Raw genomic sequence first — 23,454 nt, 5'->3', positions numbered from 1 at the left:
TGTCTCATTAAAGACAGGGGGGGAGGAGATGATGAAGAGGTGTAGAGGGGGAGGGGAAGGAGATGATGAAGAGGTGTAGAGAAGGGGGAAGAGATGATGAAGAGGTGTAGAGAGGGGGGGGGGGGGGGAGATGATGGAGAGGTGTAGAGAGGGGACCATTATTATTATTATTATTATTATTATTATTATTATTATTGTTATTATTATTATTATTATAACCATTATTGACCCACTGTGGGGCTAGGGTGAATGTCATGCCAGTTTGATAAAGGGTCAATGGGAGGCATGTAGTATTGCACTTTACTTTACTTGCACTTTACTTGTTTACTTTTGTAGTGTTCAGATAACACTAATAACACAAACACAAAGCAGCATTCCTGCTGCATTTCACTACAACAGTAAATCAAAAGTGCAATAATAAATGATTCTGTTAAATGTATACACTTTTATCCTGCTACTAAACAAAACATTCCTGAGTGCTTCATATCCATAACATGCATTTCAGTGTTATGTTTTGTTTAGTAGCAGGATAAAAGTTTATACATTTAACAAAATCATTTATTATTGCACTTTTGATTTACTGTTGTAGTGAAATGCAGCAGGAATGCTGCTTTGTGTTTGTTGAGCAGTGGGCTTTAAGTTCATACATTTATTTTATTAGAAGCCTTAATTATAATTGATCATTTTTGTATATATTTGGGGTTACACAGCAATACTTTTAAATTCAGCCGTTTATAAATTCATAAAGTTGAAATTGCATTACTAAATGCATTTGAAATGGAATAAAAACAAAGTTACAACAAATTATAATTGTTTATATACCTTGTGACTATTAGGGCTATTTGAGTGATGGGGTACTACTGGCGGGACTGCCGATAAACAATGCGGCCCCCCAGATTGATTGTGGACATTTTGTGGCCCTCACCATATACAAAGTTGCCCACCCCTGTCTTATAACAATGATTCGATGCGTATTCGAGCTGAGGGCTTGCTGAGCACAGTTAAGTAACGTTATACCAATAGGGTCCAGGTGCAGCGCCGGAGAATCCTGGCCGTAACTCGAGCCTACTCGAGTATAGGTCCAGCTGCAGCTCCGGAGAATCCTGGCCGTAGCTGGAGGCTACTAGAGTACACACAGACAGTGGAGCTTGTTGCGTGGTGGCGATGTCTCGCAGATAATACAAGTACAAGTCTAATTATATAATATATATATTTTATAAAAAAAAATAAAAAAAATTATATAAAATAAAATTGTATTTCTTTTAATCAAAAACGATCGGTATCGGATCGGTATCGGCCGATATGGCTCACGACAATCGGTTATCGGTGGCAAAAAACGTGATCGGGGCATCCCTATAAACAACCAGATATCTTCATTTATCTGGAACAAAAATCCGCCCCTGATAAAAAGAACTATGATGCAGAGACCCCGCGCAATGGGTGGGATGGCGCTTCCCAACTTTATTTACTACTACTGGGCAGCAAATATAAGATCATTATTATATTGGGTAAAGAGAGAGGACACAGCTCCCTGGTGGACAGTAGTGGAGAGAGCGTCGATTAAATCCACCTCCCTATCTGCCTTGCTATGCGCTAAACTCCCGTTCACACAGCCCATGTCTAGATTTACCTGTAACCCAGTTGTCATTCACTCGATAAAAGTGTGGAACCAATTTAGAAGATCCTTCTCCCTTAACACTTTGAATGCCGACGACGAGAATTGTCGTCTTATCATGCCCCCCCGTTGAGTGCCGACGACGCGATTTTTTAAAAAAAATTTTATTAGCGATCCAATTTCATATCATCCAATTCAACCCTCCCCTGTCTCGAACGCTGTTTCTTGCCTCCCATGAGCCGGCTGCAATGTGGACTAATGGCGCTTTTCCACTGCATGGTACCTACTCTACTCTACTCGGTATTTTCGGTTTTCCATTACCAAATATTTTTTATAAACTGCTCAACACTGCATTATTTCCGGCGTTGGCTGCCTGGTGTGATCACAGCGCATGCGCATCATGCACCCAACGCCGGAAATAATGCCGTTTTGAGCAGTTTATAAAAAATATTTAAAATGTTTATTAGCAACGCGAGCTTTCAAACCATCCCGTATCTCTGTCCGAAACCCTCGTGCAACTGTGAGTACATTTGAAATGTCTCTGTGATACTTGTATAACGAACAGTTCGGCCAGAACCAGTCCTTCAGGGTAAATCTAGGTTGGTTTCCTATTGAGGATCAAGTGACTGTGGATTCACTCGGTGAGCTCTCATGCTGATCACCAGCAGCCCCGCCTCCCCACACGGAGACAAACCGAGTACTTTATTTTAGTACCTGCAGTGGAAAAGCAACATGGTACCAGGTACCTAAAGCGAGTAGAGTAGAGTAGAGTAGAGTCGAGTAGGTACTATGCAGTGGAAAAGCGCCATAAGTCATACATAGCACGAGTCCCCTCCGATACTCGAGGTAAGAGCAGTCGCATCTTATCACCTGCGCGGCGCGATCTTTCAGCGTCAGGGGTCTGCGCTTTGGATGGGCGCCGCCCCCATCGCTTCCTGATTCTACTGCGCAGGCGCACCAACCGACCTGTAGGAGTCGCTGTCCACAACGCCCGATCCCCACCCATCAGTTTCCCCGATCCCCACGCCCGATCCCCACCCGAACAGGCGAATCCAGCGTCTCCAGTATTCGTGGTGAGCGCCTTGCCCACTACACCACGTAGCCGCCTCTGAATTCATATTTCATCAACCGAGTTTCCAGTTGGTACAGCAGCCCCTCCAGGAGCTCCGATGGGAAAAAACCGCCCGCTATCGTCTATCCCTGTGGGATCTGTAGAGGTGGAGCCAACTGGCTCCATTATGCTGGCGAGCCGTCTGATGATGAGGGATCTGATCGCGAGACGGAAAGCAGCCTGGAATATATATTTACAGCAGCCAATAATCAATCAATAAACACGATCGATATTTGGAATGGCGATCAGGAATTGGAATAATCTTTTTGGAGAACATCTGATCTAAGGTAAGGAGTCTATGTTAACAGTCTTGGGGTAATCGGAGCTGTATTCACTGAGATAACAGCGTGTCCCGTATGCGTGTGTGTGTGATCTTGAGGAAATGGATAATAGATTTTTAAGCCCGCCTCTATAGCGTGCATAAGTACACATATACTATCGATAATCTAGCGTTTATTTGAAAACGATTCATAAATAGGCCGACAAATGACAACGTGTCTAGTGTATTCGAGAATATTCCAATAAATGCAGTTTATGGGGGAATCTTTCAATTTTCAGAAGTTTTTCGAGAGAACGATAGCTTTTCGAAATGCTATAAAAAGGATATGAACCGATTAAAAAACAATCCGTTTCGACAATGTTGACTGCAAACAAGTAATTGATAAGCGACGGGCAGATTAGACACATAGCCATAATTTAAAACATAGATTATGCGTTTTTAACGCTAACATTGAAGTGGATGATGGCATTCAACAGGGTAAAAAGGTAAACAAGGCCGGCATTGATAGTGTTAACACTTTGGTTGCCTAAGGTTAAATTCATGATATACCATAGATTGCCAGCGCTATTTGTCTATGGAGAAAGTCCCCTTCTTTGCAGGGCTATAACTTTTTAAATTCTATTGCTACATTGCCATTATTAAGGCCCATTCAAAGTCCTATATGTATTGTTCATTGTGTAGCAACGTTAAACTTTTTCATTCACATATTCATAGTAAAGTATGGTCTAATGTATAAGTATGTTTTCATCTCCTTCTGCAGCTTTCTCCAGAACGTGATCTATAGCCCCAAATACATTATATTGATGATGCAATACAGTTTTATGGCAATCAGCGCGATATAAAAAATTACAACTAGACGTACTTCTAGAAGTTACTACACGTCATCTGATGTTGACCGGATGGGCTAGGGGCCGTTTATAATTCCGTGGGCAGCGTTATACCAATCATCTAATGTGGGTCAAATGTTGATCGAAGTGTAGTATCGAAGACGGTAACGTTACACGCTGAAACTCACCCCAGTCTCCGCGCGCCGTTGAACGATCATCGTAGAGTTGAAATCTTATCATTATGGGATGTAAATGTACCCGGTCCATCTCCAGCTTGTATAATGGTATATACGTCCAAATCATGTTGTTTATCGAGTTATTGGCAATCGATCACTGTGTAGCGTGACGAGCCAGAGTCGCGGGTAGGGATGGGTATCGTTAGGATTTTATCGATACTACTACTCTTATCGATACTGCTTAACGGTTCGGTACTTTATCGATACTCTTATCGGTTCTTTTAGATTATTATTTAAATATATTTAAATTTTAAAAAAAATTATAAATTATTATTTGAACGGCTTAAGGCTATATCTGTACTTGATATTTGTTTGTTGTGTTGCATATTTGAAATAAACTTCAATCAAATCAAACCCCCGGCCCCCTCTTAAAAAACAAAAACCTGTGTTTAACCTGGCCATCTATAAAACATCATGCTAAAACTGTGAAACAAATGTCCTACTCCCCTAAAGAAAGAAATACATAGCAAACATGACTCAGTTATGCAATAGTGCTGCTGCTTTTTATTTTGTTAAAATCTTTTAGTTAATAAGACTACAAAATGACTACAACGATTTCACGACGTTTTCCTGTCCACGCCGGAAGTGCATCGGATACCTACCTTAACGTTACATTTTCAACAACGGAACAGATTGTTGCTAATTAAACACTTCATGGAAACGGAGTAACGTTAACGCTATGTCGAGTTCATACGTGTAGTGTAGTATGAACTCGGCGAGTCGGCATAACGTTAACGTTAGTCAGTTTCAGTGTTGCTGGATGTTACACTCTATTAGCTCCGTAGCTAACGTAGCTAGCCACGTTAACGTTAAATGTTCAACAACAGAACATATTGCTGCTAATTAAACACTTCATGGAAACGGAGTAACGTTAACGCTATGTCGAGTTCATACGTGTAGTGTAGTATGAACTCGGCATAACGTTAACGTTAGAGTGTACCATCCAGCAACACTGAAACTGACTATTAGCTCCGTAGCTAACGTAGCTAGCCACGGACATGCACCTCCAGTCCCTACCCGTGTATGTGTGAGTGTGAGCGGCTCGCGACAAGTGTGTGTAATGGCTTGCTGCGGCTCGCTTCTCGTGCAGAGACAGAGAGAGGATCGTTCGCAACTTTTAAATAATAATAATAATAATAATAATAATAATTTCTCTAGAGTATCGATAGCAGTACCGAGGACGTCGGAGCTTATAAATACTCCGGTATTTTCTAATATAGTACCGGTTCCCGTTCAAAACCGGGGTCCGGGGGGCATCCCTAGTCGCGGGACCTATAGCGAGCACCCGGAAGTACTACGGACGTAGCACAACCTCTATGCCACTTCCTGTTAAAGCGATTGCGCCGATCGGCCACCAGATGGCGCTCCTGAACCGCCAGAGAGCTCAGTGGGTCCTGCTGGTGGATCTCAGGCCAGCGGAGGGGACATATGAATCCGATCGCAGATTTTTGAAATATTGATATAAGGACGCTGTACAGCGTCCCCCGGCAACTTGAGCATGGCCAGCAATGACGTCAAAACACGTTTCATGGCAGTCAAAGTGTTAAGGAACTATCGCTGGCTGCACCAATCACAAGAAACCACATGTTTATCCCCTCAATCCCCTTCAAGGCCTTTGACAGTTGGGTTGGAAAATTCCTAGGTCACTTCTATAGATATTTGCAGCTCCGGAGATTTGTAACTTCAAACTCGGACTGCTACCCATCGTGTCCTCATGTCTCTCTCTTAGACTCAATCTTTTTTTTTATCTACTTTTTCTCCCCATTTTCTATTTTTCTCCCTTCCCCAATTTCGTATTGTCCAATTCTACCCTCCCCTGTCTCGAACGCTGTTGGCCATGCCTCCCACAAGCCGGCTGCAATGTGGACAAAGCCTTGCATCACGTGTCCCCTCCGGTACTCGAGGAGGCAGCCGTCGCATCTTTCTTAGGCTGGAGTTACACCCAATGTTCCCCCTAAGGTGCGCCCGTGCGCGCACATGGCAAAACGCTCCCGCGCACATCTGAAATCGGTTGCACAAAAATAATAACAATTTTTTTTTTTAACTATTTTTTTTTAACTATTTTTTTTTTAATTCAACAAACATGACCATGTTCACGTCTTAAACTCATACTGAGGCCTTAGTTTTGGTTTTAAATTGCATATCATCATTCATTTATTTATTGTCACACAGAGCAGAAGAATTGCCAAAACAAACCAATAGTATCCAGCTGCAGAACGGCAGACCAGCCACACTCTCAGACCCAAACGCATTTCCTTTGATTTAATTATACATCAAATGATTTATGTCAAGGATTGCAATGCCTCGCTTGAATGAAGTTAACTTTTCACCTGGATAACATTAACATTCAGGGTGAATGTAATGTGAGAAATTGGGATAAAAAAGAAAGAAATATATATATATATATATATATATATATATATATATATATATTATTTTTATTTAATTTTTTTGATCTGATCGGGAAAGATCGGTATCGGTAGATACTCAAAATCACATGATCGGGAGCAAAAAAATTTGATCGGGACATCCCTAACGGTAACCTGTTGCGTGTGACGTTACCAAGAGAAGCCCCGCTTTCAGTGCTTTGTGGGCAGCGCTACTGCACACTCACACAGACACACACAACAGATGAGGAAGTGGACAGATCCGACCAGCATTGCTGGCTCCTCACAATGCAAACGCGAAAATGTACATTACATATGAACTGCAGAGAAAATGTCCAATTTATCATGCCGGTCGAGACTAATTGGAAGCGGAGTGCAACGCGTGCAAAGCTTGACCATATGTTTATGTGTCTAATAAAGGTGCTGGCGATCTCAAAGCTCACATGGACACAGCAAAACATTACAAACAAAGCAGTGCGAGGCAAGAGTTGACCAAATTGATTGAAGAATGCAGCTATACAGAGAGAGAAAGAAAATAATTGAAAACTATTTTGATGCCTCAAAATGATGTTTTGGTTTGATAAGATGCTTATGATACAATCATAAGGATTATGTGTGTAATAAATTAGTTTAGTACACTAATTGCAACAAATCTGAAACTGCATAGTGCACTTTTAAATTAGTATCTTTGTGAGGTTACTGTTTTATAATTTACATTACATTGAAAAGATAAAGATATATTTTTTAAAGCTGGATTTTCTAATACAGAAGATGTATTATTTAGAACATTACATCATATTTTTCTTGTTATTTATTTTGTCCAGTAAGACTTGAAAATATATATTATTTTGTCATAGGTTGATTTAGTTATTTTCTTGAGATTTGTCAGATAGATTACTTACTTTAGGCATAATACAGCATGTTGAGTAACTTTGGTTATAGAGAGATATTATTTTGTTATATAAAATAATATAAACAATAATTTTATATCCATACAGAGGAGGTATACTTTAAATATATTATAATGATAAGGCATCTTTGAGTAAACTTTGATTAAGTATCTTGAGGCTGAAGGCAGAGTGTCCTCTTTTAAAAAAAATCACAATATGGTCACCCTTGAAGTCGCATTATAATTCACTTAATAAAATAATGACTAGTCGGCCTCCTAAAAAGACAAAAGTTAGTGACACGACTCACACCGCCGCCACCAAAGTAAGGACTATGCTCTGTATCGTCAATCAATGGTCAAATAAATATTTGATTAAGGAATATATATGCCTTTTTGTATTATTTCTCTGTGTATCAGCAAAATGTATATATTTTTATGTTAGACATTAAGGGAAATTAAGATTCTCAGATTTTTTACAAACCGCCGCTTATCAACTAACCGGTTAATCGGCAGGTGACGTATGTTGCTCAGTAGTTGCTGATGTCTGCTCAGGAGGTTTGAGTGTTTGCTCAGACCAAAAAATAATTAGAGGGAACATTGGTTACACCTAGGCTGTTTTCGTTTCGTTTTTCAGGTGAGTTTCGCTTTCCAGAGCGCAACGCACGTGACAGCCGAGTTAGACATTCGTTTTGCACCTTGAGCGCTTTCGTTTTGTCAGAACGAGGCTTGGTCAGACCACAACGGATCTCGTCTCGAATTCAGCACTGAGCATGCGCGGGGAGGTAGTTACTCTCCCTCGTCCCCGCTGTCGTCCACACTCAGCTGTGAGAGCTGGACCTGTACTTTGTGACGTTATGTTATTTCGGGCATTCATAACATTATTTCGCGTGACTGTACATTGTAACTTTAACACAGCCCAGCTGTCAACTGTACTTTGTAACGTTGTTATTTCGGGCATTCATAACGTTATTTCGCGCGACTGTACTGTACATTGTAACATTAACACAGCCCAGCTGTCAACTGTACTTTGTAATGTTATGTTATTTCGGGCATTCATAACATTATTTCGCGCGACTGTACATTGTAACGTTAACACAGCCCAGCTGTCAACTGTACTTTGTAATGTTATGTTATTTCGGGCATTCATAACGTTATTTCGCGCAACTGTACATTGTAACGTTAACACAGCCCAGCTGTTAACTGTACTTTGTAATGCTATGTTATTTCGGGCATTCATAACGTTATTTCGCGCGACTGTACATTGTAATGTTAACACAGCCCAGCTGTCAACTGTAGGCTACTTTGTAACTTTCTGGCGTTTTATTCATAACAAACATTGACGCGATTCCGCCAACACATATGTAATATTAATAGGTTTTGCTCACAGAGAGATAGATAAATAAATAAACATAATCACGGTTATCTACCAACAACGGCTGCTGCTCGAGAAAGACAGACAGACAGCCCAGACAGGAGAGATACACGGTGCTGCGCGCGGGCTGCTCCTCGGCCGCTGCTCGGTGCTGCTCCCTGGGCACGAGACAGACAGCCAGACAGGAGGGATATACATGGTGCTGCGCGCGGGCTGTAGGTTACACTGCAGTCTGACAGTCTACTGCGCATGGGTGTTGAGCAAAAACGGCTCCGCGCAGATTACACGGCCACGTTGTCGGCGAGTTTAGGAGAGTATCCAAAACGAAAACACCTTCTCAGCGTTCCTGCTAGGGCAACGCGTTTTCCTGCCAAAACAGCATTTCTGTGTAACAGGGACAGCAAACGTATTCATTTAGCAACAAAACAAAAACAAAAACGCCCTGTGTAACCTAGGCCTTAGACTCAATCTTGAACTGTAAACTGATCCAGAAACAAGCTATAAGCAGAATCTACTAACTACTTAATAGAAGCAACTTGACACCTCTAGATCTCCTTAGGGGCAGATCTAAGTCTAAGACTTAGATGAGCCAATCACAGAAGACACATGGGACAGAATAATACAGGGAATTTTCTCTTCCTCCATCTGCCTTAAACATGCTGTTATCCAATTTAAAATTGTACACCGACTGCATTGGTCTAAAAAGAAACATTTTCAGGCTCGGTGTCCCGAACAGACCCACCGCGTAGGCCAGATGCAAGCCGCATTTTACAATAAACCTCTGTGGGGCTGCTTAAAAAATATATATTATAATCGCAAATGTAATCTCAATCGCAATATCGGTCCGAAAAATCGCAATTCGATTATTTCCCAAAATCGTGCAGCCCTAGTCTAAAGACAGGCTCTCTAAAATATATCCCGACATAGACCTCTATGCGACCACTGCAGACAGGCTCCAGCCACTCTGCTCCACATGTTCTGGACGTGCCCAAAGTTGCATACCTATTGGCAGTAGGCTTGGGCAGTATAATTTTTTTCATACCGTCATACCTTGCTGACATGGTATGACTTTCATTTTCATCAGCGGGGGGGGGGGGGGGGGGGCGTTATCACCATACATAACGCTTATATTGAAGCACGTTGACATTAGGGCCGTTCTTTCAACCTAGCCTTTGCTAAATTCCTTAGCAAAACCGTGTTACCAAGTAAACAAATCACAGAACGATAGCCACGTTAGTTAGCCAGCGCCAGCCAGGTACCAACGCTAGCTCTCAGAACGATAGCCAGTTAGCCAGCGCCAGCCAGGTACCAACGTTAGCTCTCCGAACGATAGCCAGTTAGCCAGCAACAGCCTAGTACTAATGTTAGCTCTCAGAACGATAGCCAGTTAGCCAGCCTAGTACTAACGTTAGCTCTCAGAACGATAGCCAGTTAGCCAGCCTAGTACTAACGTTAGCTCTCAGCACGATAGCCAGTTAGCAAGCCTAGTACTAACGTTAGCTCTCAGAACGATAGCCAGTTAGCCAGCCTAGTACTAACGTTAGCTCTCAGAACGATAGCCAGTTAGCCAGTACCAGCCTAGTAAACGTTAGCTCTCAGAACGATAGCCAGTTAGCCAGCACCAGCCAGGTACCAACGTTAGCTCACAGAACGATAGCCAGTTAGCCAGCACCAGTCTAGTACTAACGTTAGCTCTCAGAACGATAGCCAGTTAGCCAGCCTAGTACTAACATTAGCTCTCAGAACGATAGCCAGTTAGCCAGCACCAGCCTAGTACTAACGTTAGCTGTCAAAACGATAGCCAGTTAGCCAGCACCAGCCTAGTACTAACGTTAGCTCTCAGAACGATAGCCAGTTAGCCAGCACCAGCCAGGTACCAACGTTAGCTCTCAGAACGATAGCCAGTTAGCCAGCACCAGCCTAGTACTAACGTTAGCTCTTAGAACGATAGCCAATTAGCGAGCACCAGCCTAGTACTAACGTTAGCTCTCAGAACGATAGCCAGTTAGCCAGCACCAGCCAGGTACTAACGCCAGCTCACAGAACGATAGCCAGTTAGCCAGCACCAGCCAGGTACCAATGCTAGCTCACAGAACGATAGCCACGTAACCCTCTGCTGTCGCGTGCTGTGCACTACAATCAACTCTGTGTCAGTGTAATAGCAGTCTGTGACGTCACGGTATTGAGAATCATACCGGCGGGATTTCGAAATATCCTGGTATACCGTAATACCGTCATACCGCCCAAGCCTAATTGGCAGGCCATCTTTGACACCTTCTCTAAGATATTTGGAAAGGTAGTAGAGCCATCTCCATATATTGCAATATTCGGAGTGGCCCCAACGGACATCCACTTTAGATGGTGGGAATCTAGAATGCTGGCCTTCTGTTCACTCTTGGCCAGAAGGCTAATACTGTTCAAATGGAAAGACCCAGGTACACCTGTGTACGGCCACTGGATGAGAGGTCATGTATCATATTAAACTGGAGAAGATCAGGTATACTGTCAATATTTGGGATCATTTCCTAACTTTCTTTGAGGGTATGGAAGCGGATAATATGACAGAGGCGATCTGACTGGCCTTCCTCGTCTCTCAGCTTGTTATTCTTTTATGTTCGTACTTTTCTTTTTCTCTATCTACAGAATACAAGAGATGCATATGTCACTACTGTCTGGTGATTTAAAAGCTAAAAGGAAAAACAATGATGAATAAATGCTTTAAGATATTTTGGAATGATTTTGTCTGGTATAGGGGTGGGGGAGGGGAGGGAGGGGGGCCTTACTTTATTTTTCTTTTGACCCATGTGGGACCGCCTGTAAAAAATGTATCTTCAAATAAAAAAACCTTGTTAAAAAAAGAAAAAAGATGTATACGCACTGCAGGTAAGCGTCACAGACATACACTGAATAATAGTGTGTCAACCACACAGCCTCTGACTAAGCAGCACAAAGTAAGAAAGGTGACTAGATTACATCCTTGTGTTAACGTTCAACCGTTCTTGACCACTGTAGAAAAAGGTATAGATAAGTGAAGATATTTACCAAATCTCCTAAGTGCCGGGTCAATGCTGTTGGGTCTGTTGGTGGCAGCCATGACGATCACATGAGCTCTCTGCTTCAGGCCGTCCATCAGAGTCAGAAGCTGAGACACAATACGCCTCTCCACCTCTCCGTGGGTCTACGGATACACAGGTTTATAAAAAATATATATATAATAATAATAACCCACCATTTAGATTTTAGTTTTGGATCCCCCAGTCCCTCCTCACCTTCTCCCTCTTGGGGGCGATGGCGTCGAGCTCGTCGATGAAGATGATGGCAGGAGCGTTCTTCTCCGCCTCCTCGAAGGCTTTCCTCAGATTGCTCTCACTCTCTCCGGCCAGCTTGCTCATGATCTCCGGGCCTGGGACAGACGGTTCAACGTGTTAATCTTTATTTATTTATGATTAAAAATGTATTTATTTTAAAACCTTTTTTCTGTATTTTTCACCCATCCCAATTTAGTCATTATGCCAATTCCCTTCCTGGTTGTTGTGCGCAGTCTGCGCACTGCCCCATTGTTGGCCTGGGGAGGGTGTAGAACTACCACATGCCTCCTCCGATACATGTGGAGTCGCCAGCCGCTTCTTTTCACCTGACAGTGAGGAGTTTCACTGGGGGAACGTAACGCGTGCAGAGGTTCACGCCCTTTCCCCCAGATCCCCTCCCTGCTGAACAGTACCTGACCTACCAGTAGAAGTCGCAGTTTACAACGACCAGGACACATACCCTACCAGCTTCCCACCCGCTAACACTGCCAATTGTGTTAGTAGGGACGACTGACCAAGCCGGAGGTACAGCTGGATTCGATCTGTGTTAATCTTAAATGTAACCTACAAAATATATGCCATACAGATATTATACTAAAGCCTCAACATAAGCCAAAAATAAAAAGGACTGCAACGTGTACGTTTTATTTTGCGGGGCAGTGGAATTGTATGTGTTTAACAGATTTATGTAATGCCATGCTCTTAAATTTATGTTTCATATCCGATTATTCAAGAATATTTTAAAGCAAAAGACTATGCCTTGTCCAACTAGCCTCAGTGTTTGGATTTGTCTGATAGTCCTGACAATGCTCCAGATAGAGCCTCATCATCCTTCTAATAATATCCTTGACACATAAGTGAGACATCCCAAGGTTGATTCACAAATTAATATACTGTAATGTCACTAATGTGTAATAGCATACAGCTGTAATGTCCTATTAAGGACTCCCTCTTTAAACTCCAATACCAACTAGGGTTGGCTCTATACCAATCTGTTGTTTTTGTTAATTAACAAAAATGTAATAAAGAAGATGGTGAAAATGTGAAATATTTTAAATAATCAGAAGCAGCTGCATTCTACATGCATAGTTATGATTAATCTAAAGCAATAAAACCAACCCAAGCTAGATATTCATAAATGTTCAATATATGCATAAATATGAAGAAACAGCCACTAATGGGACTGTAAAGTGTCAAATAATGTCTGGTGAAATCATGTGCGCGTCTATAAACATTCATCATGTAACCAGTTCTATGGTGCCCTTCTCCAGCCTGTTAAATGGATATGTCCCACCCCCATGACCATTTTGATAGCCGTAGTTTGATTGGCACATTACTCATTACTCATTCTACCATGCAGCATAGCGTGCAAGCACCATTTACTGGACTAATTAACGTGGAAATGATCTATGTTAGCTCCTGAAGCTGTTTTAGTTGAAGAGCCACAATGGTAGGTGTATTGCTTTGTTAAGACAAAACAAGCGAACATGGTTAGTGACTCAAGAGAACGCCTCTCAGCGGAGGCAGACAGGAGAGTGACGAGAGTGACCGACTGGCAGCTAAAACCTTCCACCAATCCAACAATTCTGCTCAGTTATTGCTGTATAGTCTCATGAATTTATGATACAAAATTATAACATTATTATAATGTAATGTTTGGCTAATATCTCATCAAGCTGAATCAGATCCATTCTGGGGTGAAAGCTGGGCACGTTTTCCTTCATCTCAATCATGCTCTGCTCTGCTGTTAGTGGAGGAGGATGCGTTATGACAATTTGGCAATTTATTGGTCATGGATCTGTAAAGCAAGCGAGCGAAAGGATGATTCGATGGATATATTACCGTGAGGGTACGGGATTGGGATACAGCCCGCTTAGCGCCATCTGAAGCCCTTATTGGACACTCGACAGGCACTCGGGACAATACGCTGAGAATCTGGTGCACTGGAGTAGCACACAGCATGCAATTCTCTGCGTCAGACGTGTTGGGACATATGGAAACACTGCGCTTGGTTTTAGGCGAGGCGCAGCACCTAGATAGAGAGAGGGCGTGACGCAGAAAGCCTTGGCTCGCATTTGTCCATTTTCAAATTGTGCCAACATCATGTTGCCCACATAGCGTAGCGCTCATAGAATATTGATAAAGAAGAAATATGCCGTTCCATGAGCAGAGAGACATGCTGCAGACAGAGTGGAGGTAAAGTAATCATGTAATTATTACAAATGGTAACAAATGACTGTTTTGACTGACAATACAGATTGGGTATATTGCCGTGCATCATTATTGCTGTTGCCATGCTCTTCTTGCATTCTTGCATCCAGACTAGTGGCGTCTAGACCGTTCACCATCAACCACAGACGTTAGCAACAGTCTCCCAGACGCAGCCGCACAGCATGCAACGTGGGTTTGTTTTACACAGACAAGAGCACCGGAGATTTTTCACCCTTCTAGGAGGACTACGTCTGACGTGTGGGGGCGTATTTTGTTTTTTATAAATGCAGAGGGAAACTTGATGGAGGACGGTCACCCGGTCTGTAGAAAATGAAGTGGTAAAGCAAATGTAAGGCAACTTGGGAATGGGGGGACATGGCATGGTTCGTCTAAATTGCTAACAGCTTGTCAATAATGTAAACTGAAGCTTTCAGTGTCACCTAACGTAGCTCTTGTAAAAACACTACACGTTCTGCTGCTGCTGTGCGTCTGCAGACTACATTCGCTCGTTGCACATGACAACACATTCAGTAGTTTAGTCACACAACCAACATAAAATCCAGCTGTTGAATTGATTGTAAAAGTGTTCCAGCAGAAGAAGCACTAAAATCATATACAAGACTCATCTGTATTCATGCCAATGAAACACTAGACTCCTATACAAGACTCATCTGTATTCATGTCAATGAAACACTAGACTCCTATACAAGACTCATCTGTATTCATGTCAATGAAACACTAAAGACTCCTATACAAGACTCATCTGTATTTATGTCAATGAAACACTAGACTCCTATACAAGACTCATCTGTATTCATGTCAATGAAACACTAAAGACTCCTATACAAGACTCATCAGTATTCATGTCAATGAAACACTAAAGACTCCTATACAAGACTCATCTGTATTTGTCAATGAAACACTAAAGACTCCTATACAAGACTCATCTGTATTTATGTCAATGAAACACTAAAGACTCCTATACAAGACTCATCTGTATTCATGTCAATGAAACACTAAAGACTCTTATACAAGACTCATCAGTATTTATGTCAATGAAACACTAAAGACTCCTATACAAGACTCATCTGTATTTGTCAATGAAACACTAGACTCCTATACAAGACTCATCTGTATTCATGTCAATGAAACACTAAAGACTCCTATACAAGACTCATCTGTATTCATGTCAATGAAACACTAAAGACTCCTATACAAGACTCATCTGTATTTAGGCAATTACTATGCCGTCTTAAGAAGATTTGTATTTATGTAAATTGTGCATGGGGTCATTGCATATACTCAAATGCAGCACAGAAGATACAGTAGACTGTGTATATGTGTGAATAATAATGCACCAATAATAATAATTTATGCAAACAAAAAGTTGCATAGTGCTGCTAAAACTGAATGAAATGATTTCGGTGTTGTGCATCAGTACTTTATTGCACATTTTAACAATACGGATAACCGTGATAATTTGTCACTATAATCGTGAATTATAGTGAAATCCTCATACTGTTACATCTCTACCAACTACCACCCAATGAATTTCAGGTTGTACTTTACAGTTATTAAGGCACACCGGCCATCAACATACAACCTTTTCTGCTAAGCAGTATGTCCAAGAGGCTTCACACAGACAGGCTCTCACCATTGATTAGGAAGAAGAAGGCTCCAGTTTCATTGGCCACAGCTCTAGCGATCAGAGTCTTTCCTGTTCCCGGGGGTCCATATAGCAGGATGCCACGTGGGGGCTGGAGACAGACGATTCAAAATAGCCACGTTTCACAAAACATCCACCATATTCAAACAGCGACCATTTCACATTATGGTCAATTTCACAGCAGATGGTAAGCATTACAATCCCCCCCCCCCCCCCCCCCCACCCACAAAGAAAAAGATTTTAAGAATCAATGTCATATACCGGTAGATTATTTCAATTCAATGTGGATAAAACTGCATCTCACCTTCACTCCAATGGCCTTGAAGAGTGCAGGGTGTCTTAGAGGGAGCTCCACCATCTCTTTGATCTGAGCCAGCTGCTTCCTCACTCCTCCAATGTCATCATAGCCAACCTCGTTCAGAGACTCCTCCTCATCCTACAAGTTCAAATATCTGCTTTTAGAGAAAGCTCTACACAAATCAAATGTCAAATCACCCACTGTGTGTGTGTGTGTGTGTGTCACCCACCTCTCTCCTGATGGGCTCTCCCTCACAATGGATGACTGTATCCGGGGCAACAATGCAGTAGGGGGAGGGGTCAGTCTCCACCACCTTGAACTCCACACCGCGCATGCCCCCCCGAACCAGGAAGATATCACCTACACATAGGACAGCGGTGTTATTAGGTTTACTCACTTACCTGGAAGAACATCGGCGTCTTCCATGAATAAAATATACTTTTTCTGCATCAGAATGTTGAAAGATGAATTAACCTAATCCATGTCAAAAAGAGTAGCCTGGAATATTTCAAATGTAGCCAACACAAAGTGAAATATTTATGATTATCATCTATCCAGTTAGTTTTTATAGTGTAACATTTGGCTACTTAAGTCATTGGACGTACAGAGAAAGGGTCAGCCCCTCCCATTCCTTGCTAGAGACCTCTCATGCATTATGACAAGAACCCCCAGCAGAAATGTTCCAATTTTGTAAAAGCCAAATTGCTAACCCTAAATTACCAGATTTTGCAGAGAATGTACACTGGTGACCTGATCTGCAATGCTAAGCTAGCTATTTTTTTTTAAACTTCACTTAAAATTCAAAATCCCCTGCCTTAGAGAGAAATGTATATCAGAAGGCTTTGTTTACGGGACCACAGCTGCATGAACCACAGACACAGACGAACCTAGGAGCGATCTATTAAATAGTCCATTCATTTTCTTATAGCCGCAGCAAAGACTGGAGTCTCGAAAGCAGCCAGAAAATACATCACCCTAGCAGGGGTCTGCAATAGGTGGCCCGCGGCCGAAATTGGCCCGCCAGCAATAATTTCTGGCCTGTCAGTTTATTTTGAGAATATGATATTTATTTTAATCATATACATATATATAATTTTTTATTATTATTATTATTATATTATATATATATTTTTTTTTTAATTTATTATATGCATACTTTATGTTTTATCCATGTTGAGAGTGAATAACAGGTGAGGTGCAATGTACTGTATAGGCTTGCTCAAAGTGAGGTGGACAGCGCTGGTGCTGAAATGGGAAACGCAAGTCCATGAAATAAAAACACCAGTTCAGTAAGTCATTCAAGCTTTATCTTTACTCATGACTGACGGCACCACACATGCATGTGAACAGTAATGCAATTAACCCTTTTCTCGCCAAGAATGTGTTACCACGTCATTGCTCGCCATGCGTAATCTGCCAATGAGTAAGGCGTCTTTGAGATCAATATTTCAAAAATCTGTGATGGCAATCATATTTCACCCACGGAGACTTGAGACTTGCTGTTGATCTCCTCTCAACTCTCCAACGGTTCAAGACCGCCATCTGGTGGCCGATCGGCGAATCGCCAAAACCGGAAGTGACGCGCCGGAAGTGGTGCTCACCCATATTTCGTCCGGCCACTCGCTATCGCTAGCGGGACTCCAGCTCGACACACTGGATAGCGATCCGTTGCCAATAACTCGATAAACAACATGATTTGGACGTATATAGCATTATACAACCTAGACATGGATCACATATATCAACATCCCATAATAGCAAACTTTCTGCTCGACGCTGATCGCCCAACGCTACGAGGAAGCTGCGGTGAGTTTCAGCATGTTTGATTATTATTAAACGTATAATCTGCTCCGATATATATATCGCCCATACTAAATAAATGATTTAACGTCGGCCACAGACTTATAAACCCCCCCACCAGCAGATGATGAGGCATGACGTGTAAGACCTTGTACAATTGAAATTTTTTATCTGACGTCAATCGGTATCAAACTACATTTGATGATCTAATATTTAGGGATATATCTCGCGTTCTGCAGAATGCTGCAGAAAACGATAAAAACATATTTATACTTTAGACCGTATTTTAGTATGAATATGTGAATGAAATAGTAGAACGTTGCTACATCCTAAACGATAGATACTTGACGTTGAATGGGCCATAGTAATGTCAATTTAGCAATATAATTTAAAAAGTTATAGCCCTGCAAAGAAGGGGAACATCTCCATAGACTTATAGTGGTGGCAGAGAGTGGATTAAGATCAGAATATTGTGGCAGATAAAGGGTTAAAAACAATGCAAAAACAATGCAATTAACTTTAAAGAAAAAGAGTGCTTGAAGAAGCTCCTGAAATGACGGCGCTATAGGTATTTGAATTAACTAAATGAAAAATACAATTTGGCATTAACACTTTGCCGCCCAACCACGAGTTAACTCGGGTTTCGGTGCCATGCGTTGAGGACCAGAGCCATGAGTTAACTCGTGGCAAGTTGTTATTGTTTTATTCCATATTAATCAACGTATCAACATCCCCCATCGACTCTGCAGATCTACCAGCATCTGTGATTTCGGCAACATGCAATACCGGCCAGATCCTCTTAGGGGCGCCATCGCTCCACTGCAGTATCATTGAGGGCGAATGGGAAAAAAATTTATTTTACTGTCTATGGGCGTTTCATATGAGCCTGATCCCAAACGAAGGGCCCGCACCGTTGTTCACGTTTCGATTCGCAGATTTCAGCCTGGAATAATGGGATTTATGATCGGCCAATGGACATATCGATCTACCAGATGCCGATCGATAAGGGCGAAATGCTGCCGGCTATCACATGGGCTGACGGTAAGACATTATTAACCTAAATTATAGCCGGATTGGAGCTTGTTGTAAAACGCAAGCAATAGATCAGTGAATGTGGCTACTTGCACGGACACTCTATTGCTAATCAATAATACTAATCGGCGTCCTCCACCGCCCCCATTTCATCCATAGATGCTCTGGAATAGTCCGGATGATAAGCATTTTGTTTTATTTCATTCGAATATATACAACAGAAATGCTGTTCGATATAACGTGAGTAGCCTTTAGCCTCATATCTAGCTTCCCAGAAAATATATGAGACGAAAAGTGCAATAAACCTTATATTCACGACGCTATAAAATGACAACCAACCGATGGATTTTTTTTTTCTTTAAGCCATTATTAAGGCACGGTTTATGCACTCAAGTGACAATGAGAATGGACAGATAGCAATACTATAAAGTATAGATATAGCTGTACAAAGTCACATCGGTTTGTTTACAAAGCTTTGTCCTCCAGCCATATATTAGACGGCGCCGGCCGGTCCTCAATGTGTTAAACAGTAATGCAATTAAAAACAATGCAAAAAAAATGCAATTAATTTTAAACAAAAAGAGTGCTTGAAGAAGCTCCTGAAATTACGAGACATTAGTTAACTAAATGAAAAATACAATTTGGCATTAAACAGTAATGCAATTAAAAACATTGCAAAAACAAGGCAATTAAACTTTAAACAATTTGGCAATAACAGGCTTAGTATTCACTTTAGTTTAGTGTGAAAAGTGGCATCTCCCGTCGGTCACTATTCGCTGGATATCTGGTGATATGGACGTAACTTTAATCCGCAGGCAGTTCTCAAGGCTTTTATGAGTCAGTCGGTTCCTTTATCGCATTCATTGATGAAAAGGACTCGCATACATAGGTGGAAGGAAACATTGTGAGCACATACAATGCAAGTCTCTTGATGTTGCTGTACTCTTCTGAGCATGCTATCCAAAAGGCACACAGACTCCGCAACGCATCGCTGACAAGGGAGGTTGTTTGGAAGTCCATTAGCTCCATTTCCAGTGCAGCCTCATCTAACAAGGGGACCATTCCTTTCGCCAAGGAGGAGAAGTGTCCACCAGGTTTGACTGTGAGAGGGTCACGTACAAAGGCAATGATTTCTTTTGGGATAGAGTAGTCATCAAACCTAGAGGTGAAGTTGGCTCGTAGCTGCTTGATGAAGTCAACCATCATCTCAGTCACTTGTCCCGATGCCTTTTTTAGTGTGGTGAAATGTAGGAGCCTGCCACCAGTGGACATGTCTGTCTCAAACATCTCCAGCTTCCTCGTGAACGATTTGAGCTTTTCAACCATGTCCACGATGGTTTTATCTCTCCCCTGTAGCTGAAGGTTAAGCTGATTTATGTGGCCAAATATATCAGACAAAAATGCTACATTGGATATGAACTTTATGTCTCCCAGGAAGGCAAGGTGGTCAGCTGCTGCCTTACTCTTGCTCAATGCAAGGAACGCCTTGACCTCATCCAGTAGCATACAGAAGCGGTCCAATGCCTTGCCTTTGCTCAACCAGCGCACGTCATTGTGTAGCAGCAGGTCACCGTGGGTGGCATCTTCTGACTCAGCAACAAGTTATCGGAAAAGCCGATGCTGGGTGCTTGACGTACTTCTGACAAAATTAATGACTTGCATCACTTTATCCATAACGCCCTTTAGCTCGCCACTGAGCCTGGCACAAAGGACACTTGGATGAGGCAGTGCAGCCCATGCATTAGGGGGGCGAGTTCCTTCAACCTGCTAACTAGACCTCTGTGCTTTCCCACCATAGCAGGAGCCCTGTCTGTCACGATTAGGTTAACCCTCTCAAATGACAGTGAATGCAGCCTAAACAACTCTTCCAGTTTAGAAAACAGAATCTCTCCAGTGGTGTGCCCTTCTAATGGGATTAGAAACAGCAGCTCTTCCTTGAAATCCTTTCCATCAATATATCTCACATACACGCACAACTGGGCTACATCTGTGCTGTCAGTGCTCTCGTCAATGGCTAAGGAAAAGTTATTGGCTTGACCAATACACTCAATAATTGTACCCTGCACCGCGTCTGAGTGCTTCTATGCGGCGGGAAGCGGACGCCGCAGTTGTTTCACTGACGCAATTATTCCATCCATAGATTTGTCAGTGGCAAGTTCCTCCAAAACAGTCACCATCATCTCCTTGAAAACCTCTGCTTCTGTGAATGGCTTGTTGTGCTTTGCAAGCAGCCACGACGCCTTTAGAGACGCACTTTTTGTTGGTGTGTGAGGCCTCGCACCAGGATGCCTATAGCTTATTAACAGCGGAAGAGTGCTGCCGAGTGCTTCCGCGTTTTCCCTGATTGGCTGCGACACGCCCCGCGGCAGCCGCAGAGCGGCAGAGCTTGCGGCATTATGTAGCCGTAATCCCTGATGTTTTTCATTCAACGCTTAGCTCAACTGGCAGCGCTGCCGTGCTGTGGATCCTGCGGTCCGTTGGTGACAAGTTCGATTCCCTTCAATTTTTTTTCTTTTTTTTAACGTGCATTCTTTCGCCGGTTAAGTTTAGGCATGTTAACTTTAAGCATTGTTTCGGAGTTGGTTATGGTTAAGGTTAGGCATTGTTGCGGAGTTGGTTAAGGTTAGAAGGGTTAAGTTTAGGCGCTGTTAAGGAGCTGGTTAAGGTTAGAGTTTGTCTTAGAGAATGGCAATATTCTTTCGGAGTTGGTTATGGTTAGAAGGGTTAAGTTTAGGCGCTGTTAAGGAGCTGGTTAAGGTTAGAGTTTGTCTTAGAGAATGGCAATAGACAGCCTATTTCCGCGCTGCAGCGGTCACATGGGCGTCATGGCCAATCAGAGAAAACGCGGAAGCACGCGACGCACTCTTCCGCTGTTAATAAGCTACACGCCACCAGGATCCTGTTGCTGTGTGCATAGCCAGCTTTCAGCGCTTCAATTTTGCGCTTTCATCTTTAACACTTTGATCGCCATGGTTAAATTCATAATTTACCATCCCTAGCCAGCTCTATTTGTCTATGGAGAAGTTCCCCTTCTTTGCAGGGCTATAACTTTTTAAATTGTATTGCTAAATTGATATTATTATGGCCCATTCAATGTCCTATATCTATTGTTCAGGGTGTAGCAACGTTATACTTTTTCATTCACATATTCATACTAAAATACGGTCTAAAGTATAAGTATGTTTTTATCGTTTTCTGCAGCTTTCTCCAGAACTTGATTTATAGCCCTAAATGCATTATATTGATGATCAAATACAGTTTGATAGCGATCGGTGCCAGATAAAAAGTTTCAACTGCACGTAGTTCTAGAAGTTACTACGTATGATCTGATGTTGACCGGATGGGCGGGGGGTCGTTTATAATTCTGTGGGCAACGTTATATCTATCATTCATCTAGTGTGGGTGATATGATGATTAGAGCAGTTAGTATAGAGGACATTAGAAAATAACGCTGAAACTCACCGTAGCTTCCTCACGCCGTTGGCAGATGAGCGTGGAACAGAATTTTTTTCTATTATGGGATGGAGAAATACCCGATCCATTTCCAGGTTGTATAATAGTATATACGTCCAAATCATGTTGTTTATCGAGTTATTGGCAACTGATCGCTATGTATTGTGTCGAGCTCGAGTCCCGGGACCTATAGCGAGTGATGGGACCGAATTGAAATGAGAACCAGCTTCTACATCCTGTTTCTCCCCTGGGCGATCCCCCGATCGGCCACCAGATGGCGCTCTTGAACCGTTAGAGAGTTGAGTGGAGCTCAGCAGTATATCTCAGGTCCCCGGGGGAGAAATATGATTTCGATCACAGATTTTTGAAATATTGATATCAAAGACGTGTTACGGCGTCTTCGGCATAATGAGCATGGCGGGGAAAGACGAGTTTCGGCGTCTCCGGCGATTAAAGTGTTAAATACTCTGTTTTCACTCTCAATTTTCCTCTTTAGGTTTTTAGATAGTGACATTTCGATGTTTTTACATTAGCTAGCAAGCAGAAGGTGAAATGTCAATGTCTATGTATGTCTGTCACTATAGCCAATTGAAATGCTAGAAATGATCACGTGGACTCTGAGAACCAATGGAAAATTCTTATAGTTTCTCTTTTCCAGTGCAGTGATCCCCCACCGGCGTGAGTCAGCTAAACAAACGTTAGCTAAATTTAGTAAAAACAAAACAAACGTCTTTGGATAGCTTCTTTGCAAAGAGGAAATACCAACTCAGGAGCCAGAAGAGGAAACAACGACTTCCAAGACACAAACAAAACCAGGAGTCATACTTAAAATACAGGTTTATCGCAACAAGTGACTCTCGCGTGTTGACATGGCAACACAAGGCAATGAAGCAAGCAACTGTGTTCAAGTTGGGTGGACATTGGGTGGGCATTCAACGCGAGTGGACATTTGACATGTTTCAAACATTA

General features: G+C 42.2%; 1 protein-coding gene across 1 annotated transcript in view; it reads right to left on the bottom strand.

Annotated features, from left to right (window-relative positions):
- The window catches only part of vcp (valosin containing protein), a 75,535-nt gene that overhangs the window by 37,110 nt on the left and 14,971 nt on the right, over positions 1 to 23,454 (bottom strand). The window contains exons 5-9 of the mRNA XM_084323543.1: positions 16,430 to 16,560; positions 16,207 to 16,338; positions 15,891 to 15,993; positions 11,987 to 12,120; positions 11,760 to 11,895 (exon numbers count right to left, since the gene is read on the bottom strand). Coding sequence (XP_084179669.1) covers positions 11,760 to 11,895; positions 11,987 to 12,120; positions 15,891 to 15,993; positions 16,207 to 16,338; positions 16,430 to 16,560 — 636 coding nt within the window. The remainder of the gene's footprint in view (positions 1 to 11,759; positions 11,896 to 11,986; positions 12,121 to 15,890; positions 15,994 to 16,206; positions 16,339 to 16,429; positions 16,561 to 23,454) is intronic.

This window comes from Notolepis coatsorum (genome assembly GCF_963971535.1).
Source record: "Notolepis coatsorum genome assembly, chromosome: 10".
Taxonomy (NCBI): Eukaryota; Metazoa; Chordata; class Actinopteri; order Aulopiformes; family Paralepididae; genus Notolepis; species Notolepis coatsorum.
Note: the sequence above shows the minus strand (reverse complement) of the source record. Positions and strands in the feature narration are given on the sequence as shown.